This window comes from Hevea brasiliensis, chromosome 10 (genome assembly GCF_030052815.1).
Source record: "Hevea brasiliensis isolate MT/VB/25A 57/8 chromosome 10, ASM3005281v1, whole genome shotgun sequence".
NCBI lineage: Eukaryota > Viridiplantae > Streptophyta > Magnoliopsida > Malpighiales > Euphorbiaceae > Hevea > Hevea brasiliensis.
Window position 1 is genome coordinate 309,051 of NC_079502.1, and position 7,357 is coordinate 316,407.

A 7,357-nucleotide genomic window follows, 5' to 3' on the forward strand; every position below is an offset into this window, starting at 1 on the left:
AATAATGTATAATCATCATCCAAACTCCTAATCTCATAATGTGAAGAATTAAAAATAACTTCGTAACCTTTATCACATAGTTGACTTACACTAAGAAGATTGAATTTCAAACCTTCAACTAGTGCAACATCCTTTATGCTTGGATTCTTCCTAATGGAGCCACTTCCAATGATGTAAGCTTTGCCTTTGTTATCAAATCTCACATGTCTACCACTTTCCATGGTAAGGTTTGAGAATTTTTCTTTGTCTGCAGTCGTGTGCATTAAGCAAGCACTATCAACATACCACTGTTGATATTCTTACCTACTTCGAAGGCATACCTGAAATTGGTTGACTATTTCTTCGGTACCCAAGCAAATTTGGGTCCTTAGAGACATTAGAAACTGTTCCTTTAGGTACCCATATCTTTTTCACCTTTAAGGAACCTTTCCTTATGGGACAATGACTAACCATATGACCATTTTGATTATAATAGAAGCAAATAATATTTGGTAACGAAGAAGATGAAGCTTTCACAAAGAAATTTTTGTATTTGCCATAATGCATGAATCCATCATAATTAAGACCAGATTTTTAATTTGATAATCTTTGAGAATCAAGTAAAGTATTAAGAATTTTTGTGCCATTGGTGAATTTAGCTAAATCATTTATCAAAGATTCCACCTTGGCTTTAAAAACCTTGTTTTTCTCAATGAGTTTTTCATAAGTAGTTTTTGAATCTTCTATCTCCTTTTTCAACTCATCAAACAAAAGTATTTGATTTTTATAACACTTGTTTTCTTGCATAGCAATACTCATAAAAATATTTTCTGATATTAAAGAAGCAATTTCTTTGTTTAAAGAAGAACATATTTTCTTATAAACTTTGCATTCTTTAAACACATTAGTAGTGCATCTTCTTATTCTTCAATACTAAGAGATTTAGAATTATTTATCTCATTGTTGCTTTCTCTTTGGTGAGAACTTTCTGGTTTATTCTCTTCTAGAGCCATGAGACAAATGTGTGCAACCTCCTTATCAATTGAGTTATCACTTAAAGAGTCATCGCTATCCTTCCAGCCAGCAACTAATGCTCACTTGCTCTTGTCCTTTGAATTCTTCTTTTTTAGTTTAGGACAATTTGGTTTGTTGTGGCTAGGGTTGTTGCATTCGAAGCATTTGATCTCACTTTGATCCTTGCTTGTTTCACCTTTGGGAGAATACTTCTCTAGAAATTTCTTATATTTTGAACCTCCCTTTTTGAATGCTTTCTTGAATCTTCTTGCAATCATAGCAATATCATCTTCATCACTTAAACTATTGGAGTTATCACTTAAGGCAGCCTTAAAAGCTATAGTTTTCCTTATCTCATCCTCTTTGTTTGATTTCAAGGCAATTCCTTTGTTATAATAAGCACGCAAATCTAAGGCACACACACAAATCGCATAATCACACAGTATTGAAAAGAGAAGAAGAATAACATAGGATTTAACGTGGTTCAACTGCAAGGTCTATGTCCACAGGCAAGACAAGAGAAAAAGTTCCACTATGATGAAAAGAGCAAGATACAATCAATTAGAACTCTCAAACTCTAACCCTAGTGTGTTTCCCGAATATCTCACAACTCTACCGTAAAGGGTAGAATATTACAATATTTATACTGGTCCATACAGCGGGGGCGTTGCCCCCACACCCCCAACGAGATTAATGGTGGGCTTCGGGCCTGGGCCTATCAGCCCATGCCCTCTGCTACCACCACAGATCTCGCTTTTTTCCCGAATCGGGTCGCAAAAACATGAAACTTTCAGGTCATATCTCAATTCGGACCCATGAAAAACATATCCAAAAATTTCAAGCCATAAAAAATAACATCCTTTCTTTTTCTTTTCATCATCCACATTGCTCTTATTCTTGTCATAAAGCATTTCATGAGCAATAAGAGAACTAATCAGCTCATCATAAGTGAATTTGGAGAAGTCTTTGGTATCAAAGATCACTATTACTTTTGTTTCCCATGATTTAGGTAGTGACCTCAAGACTTTCTTAACTAATTCTTCTTTAGTGAATTTCTTTTCAAGTGGTTTGAGGACATTATCCAAATCAGTAAATCTTGTGCTCATTCCTAAAATGGTTTCTCCAGGTTTCATCTCAAATAGCTCATACTCTCAAACAAGTCTATTGGCTTTTAATTCCTTCACTTGATTAGTCCCCTCATAAGTGACTTTAACTTTATCCCACACTTCTTTTGGAGATGTGCAACTTGAAATACAGTTATATTCAGTTGCATCAAGTGCACTATGAAGAATATTTAAAGCTTTAGCATTTGAAGAAAATTTCTTCCAATCAAGTTCATTATATTCCTCTTCAAGTTTTTCTCTATAACCATCAGCATGTAATTCTAATGGAATTTTAGGACCTTTAACAATTCTTTGCCATGCTTCAATATCAACAGATTGTATAGAGTTTCTCATCCTAACTTTTCAAAAAGAATAATTAGAACTATTAAACAAAGGTGGTCTAGTGATAGAGTGTCCTTCAACTAAAGGTGCAAGGATACTAGCTGTGTTAAATGTGCCAGCCATTATAGGATCTCTTTAAGGTGTTCAAACCTCAAGCAAGGGAGACAAGCTTTGATGCCAATTTTAAGATCAAGCGCTTATCATTGTGCCAAAAGCTTAAGCTGTTAGTAGAGGCGCAACTCCAACTCTTTATAGAGTAGTAGCCCAAGCACCATGAACTGAAGAGATTCGGGCAGATGTCGCCCACCGGGTTATCCCCACCCAAAGGCCAACAGATATGATTCTTAATTGTGAAGGAAACGAAAAGAAATTGAATAGAAAAAATAAAAGAAAAAAAAATCAAATTTCTTTTATATATGATGTTTAAATAAATTATTAGAATATAAGAGGAATATAATTTCTACCCTATATAAAAGGAGGGAGAATACTTATTATACCCTCATTTATCTTCTTATATCTAAGTTAATTACTCAAATATAAGCATAATGATTGTTTTTCTTTCTTTCAAAAACAAAATAATAATTTTGCCATTGAGGTTTAATATTATTTTTGTCAAAATCATTATACATTCATTGGCCAATATTCTAAAGATATAGTTAATTATTGATTAATTGATCACTTTATAGCATACAATTATGCAAATTGCTTGAATCAAATTTATTTTTAATTAACAATTTGTTGTGTGATATAATTAGATACAATTTGCTGAATATAAGTTAGACAACTTTCAGTCTCTGTTGGATCATAAACTGTGACCGGCAGTAAGACAAGTAAGTCTATTTACCAACTAAGGATCAATGCAGCTTGCAAATTGGGAAGCTCCTGCATCTTTCCCTTCTCTGAAAACAATCCAACCACATAGATGAACATTATCTAAAAGCTAAAAGTTCACAAAAGTGACCATGAACAGCGGAGAGAAGAGCAGAAATGATGGGGGAGATGTAGAAGGCTAATGAGATAATTTCCAATTTCCCTCCATTCTCCTCCAAATTGGAGGGGAAATCTTTTGGGTAAGATGCAATGAATTGAAAAATGCATTTTTTTCCTCAATTCTCCTCTGGAGGAACCAAGGATATCAAGTTTTATTTATTTTTTTCTTTCTCTTTTTTTCAAAGGTCTGTTTGGTTTAATTACTGGATATAGCTAAAACATATAATATCCTCTGAAATTCTTTATTTCATTTGAAATATGCAATTTCAAAAGCTGCAAATTCTTGAAGTCAGATGCAACTTTAAATTCCATTACAATAGGTCTTTGTGGATGAAATGAGCAACTGAATTTCAGAAGAACAAAAGTAAATAAAATATTGAGTCCTTACCCCCTTAATTAGCAATTACGTAGAACAAAGAGACACATATATTGATAGAGGCTTAATACAGCCTTCAAGTTTTATTATAACAGTTCCTTGAAAGCACACCAAACTGGGGAGGTGTTTGCACTGCAAGCATTCAAGGTTTATTGCACAACATACACAAGCACATACTTAGCTCGTATAGAGCTAGACTTAACATACACACAAGCACATACTTATGTGGAGACTGGTTAATCGTCCAGTCTAGACATTAACCACTAAAACACAGAATATCCTAAATTGCAATGCAAGAAAATTCTCGCATTAATTATTTATTTATTCTTTCAACGAAACACCAGATGGCCGGTGATCACCTCCACGATAACAAGCCAAGCTTGGTCACTACTCGCAGCAACGGTACATCAGGTACTTGCCCATTTTACGATCACAAATTGCGCATATCATCATCTCATCTGGGATCCTTGGAACAGTGGTGGGGAGAACAATGTGATAACAATGGTGTTTTTGGACCTTAAGATGTTGTTCGATCTGTTGGTTGAGTGCTAGCATAAAAGAATCAACGTTCGTGCCAGCTTTCCACCAGTTATTTATCCTTAACACATCCAGAACGACTTCTCCTGTGGCTTTCACCACTTTATGAGATGATCCTAATTGACCAAACACAGCCCATCCCTTGTAGCTGCCATTGAAGCTTAGCAAAGACATGACATCTCTCATGGTATCGTTTATTTTAGCATTCTTGCCATCTCTTATCCCCCAAGAAAAGATGCTTTCCAATCGGGTCCAAAAGTGCCAACTGTGTGTTTCATCAGCTTTCCAGTATCCACCAACCTTCTTTGCCGTGATGAAATCGAAAATGGCATTGTTGTAATGATCGATGGCATTGCTCTTACTCACATAAACCAAATCTATGCTTATCTTTGTGGAATTCTTAACCCGATTTATCATAGTGGTGAAGTCCTCGATCCACTTGATGTCTTCTCCTCCGTAAAGGCATAAGATTGAAGCTGGTTTCGACTGATATATACACACTCATATTTTAATTAGTCTACTAAAAATACTTAAAAGCTAAATTAAATTTGATCAATGATATCTTGACTCAGTTTTGATAAAAAAAGTTTTGAGAGTTCAAACTCCAATTGAAGTCTAATTAAAAATAAAATTTATTATCTTATAAAAAAACTATTAATATAAATTATAGGAATGTAAAATTACCGAATCTTCTGGATAAATTCCTCCGAGAAGTAGATCCAGGGTTATCTGCAGATTCTGATGCCACAGTGATTTCTTTTGATCGTGAACAGAGAATAGGCTGAGCAAATCTCCTGATATCCACAGCGGGTCAAGAGTTCGAGGGGTAAGGGATTTTGAATGTCCTTTTGGAAGCAGTGGCACCAGAATTGTCTCATTTGTGAATTTCCATACCTCCCTGATGTACCTAATGGCCACTGGTTTGATGATTTTAGGATTTCGCACTGTGTACCAAGGCATCAGGGATTGCAATGACGAAAACTCGCGTTCATTGAACTCGTCCACAATTGGAAGCCACACTATATGATACCTATTCTGCTCCTTGGTTTGCAGTTTTAGGTACAATTTAGTAAGAGTCTTCATTTCTGCATGACAGGCATCAGGACCAGATATGAGCAGCCACACGTTGGAGCCCTTTAGCGAATTAATATCGACCTGCATTTGTTTCAAAAAGAATTTTAAAACTATAACTTGTAATACTTAGCAAGTGAGATGCTGGGAAGTGTCAGAGTTGAAATTGGGTAAATTGCGAACCTCTTTCTTGTTGTCATGGCCTACCACAAGGGCTGTCTTCCCACCCTCGACGTCAAATAAGTCGCTGAGGATGGTATGGTCTTGGTATGTGTTGAAACGATTGATGAGCCACTTGTAAGTTTCTGCAATATCCCAATGGTGATCTTTATTCAGTAATTCCGAGAAGGGGTTGTTAAGGTCAAGTTAGAATGGCCAATAAAGGGCTTAATTACCAATTTCATGTTTGCGATGAGAAAATTTAACTTGCAGGACTTTCTGCATGCTACTAACTTTAGAAGCCAGCGTTTTCAGTTGCGATGTCATTTCTGCCATGGTGTTCCTGAAATACAGTAAATTGGTTACTGTTTTATTTACTTGGAAATAAAAAAATGGATTAAGGAAGCATTCCAAGACTTACTGATTTCTCAACCCAACAAGTTTAGCAATATAAGAGCCGCAGGTCACAACACTATAAATCGTCCAGTAGGTAGCTCTGGCTATTTCAGTCGGGGCAGATGGTTGTTCTTCAGCTTCAAAATACTTAGGATCTAGAACACTGAACTGGAGAACACATTTGATTACAGTCATTATGGCGTGGATAAGCTCATTAATTGCTCCAGAGAGATTTTGGGATGCACTGCCAATTTCCTTGATGAATTGCAGCTGCTTAAGGAAAGCCATATTCTTGGCAACTGGATCTGGCGTGTCAAGCTGAGTAAGCAGATAAAATTCACCATAATTCACTGCAAAAGCAGCTGCCACAATAACCAGCTTTTCATCCCACAGATAGTTTTGAAGTTCTTTTTCGAGAATCTTCATAGTTGTTTCTTCCGCATCTCTATCCGTGCAATTGCATGCTAGCTGTAGATTACAAACATGTTCAAAGATTCGTCAGTGACTCCAAAATCAGTAACTAAACTTTAATGTAATTATATGAATGAAGGAAGAATTTAATGCAATCATATATCATCATCGGTTATCAAGAAAACCTTGCAGCAGATTTTGTTTATGAGGGAAGCCGGTACTTCATGCACTACTGATTTTTCCTGCAAAAGAATAATTACTTTCATGTCAGTATTTCATAATTTTTAACTAATAAGAATGGAGAAGAGAAATTTGAACATACATTTGGAACATCATGATCACTTTTGGGATTGTCATGAAGCAAGATTTTGCCAATGATGCTGAATAAACCGTCAAGGTTATCAACTTGGCGACCCTGAGGTTTATGGGTTTCTTGAACTTTCTTAATTATTGCATCCTCATCGGACTCCAATAGTTTCGAAGCCGAGAGGAGACCTTGAGTCACTTGAGCAGTCACTTGCTGCTTCAGTGAGGAAACGTTGGATAACCAAGACATGTTTGCAAGATTAGGGTGTGGATATGTGGAAGGAGGGTTATTATATGGAAAATTTACGGAGAGAGTCGGAGACGGAAGACCAAGTCTGGGACTTTGGGAGTCTTCAAATTAGCTAGCTCCTTGCAAAATGAGTTCCTCCACACCCTTTAAATAGGCATCATGAGAAAAAATTTTGCCTAAACTGGATCTATCATAAATTTAAGATACAAATATGTAAGACTCATGTATTTAATATGTAGATCCCACTATGTATGTATCTTGAATTCATGATGAATAGAGTCTAGTTAAAAAAAAATTCACATCAATAATAATGTGCCCCATAAGTAAGAATTATTGAGGCAACTGTCCTATGCATAATTAGTTGTGATAGACCGATCAAATTTAATGAATTTTCAAATCACCTTAAATTATATATTATTTTTT

General features: G+C 35.7%; 1 protein-coding gene across 1 annotated transcript; it reads right to left on the minus strand.

The window, feature by feature from the left end:
- Positions 1 to 3,836: 3,836 nt before the first annotated feature.
- On the minus strand, positions 3,837 to 7,041 carry LOC131169618 (protein SIEVE ELEMENT OCCLUSION B-like). The gene is made up of 7 exons (XM_058128797.1): positions 6,701 to 7,041; positions 6,564 to 6,620; positions 5,993 to 6,435; positions 5,808 to 5,914; positions 5,596 to 5,717; positions 5,026 to 5,496; positions 3,837 to 4,827 (listed from the first exon to the last, which is right to left on the minus strand). Exons 1-7 carry the CDS (start codon positions 6,932 to 6,934, stop codon positions 4,192 to 4,194), a joined length of 2,070 nt encoding a protein of 689 aa, XP_057984780.1. The 5' UTR covers positions 6,935 to 7,041; the 3' UTR covers positions 3,837 to 4,191.
- Between the last annotated feature and the right edge of the window lie 316 nt (positions 7,042 to 7,357).

Coding starts and splice junctions, on each gene's coding strand:
- LOC131169618 (XM_058128797.1), bottom strand. CDS start 6,934: ATGTCTTGGTTATCCAACGTTTCCTCACTGAAGCAGCAAGTGACTGCT. Junction 6,436..6,563: donor TAAACAAAATCTGCTGCAAG/GTTTTCTTGATA, acceptor TGTAATCTACAG/CTAGCATGCAATTGCACGGA. Junction 5,915..5,992: donor CTTGTTGGGTTGAGAAATCA/GTAAGTCTTGGA, acceptor ACTGTATTTCAG/GAACACCATGGCAGAAATGA.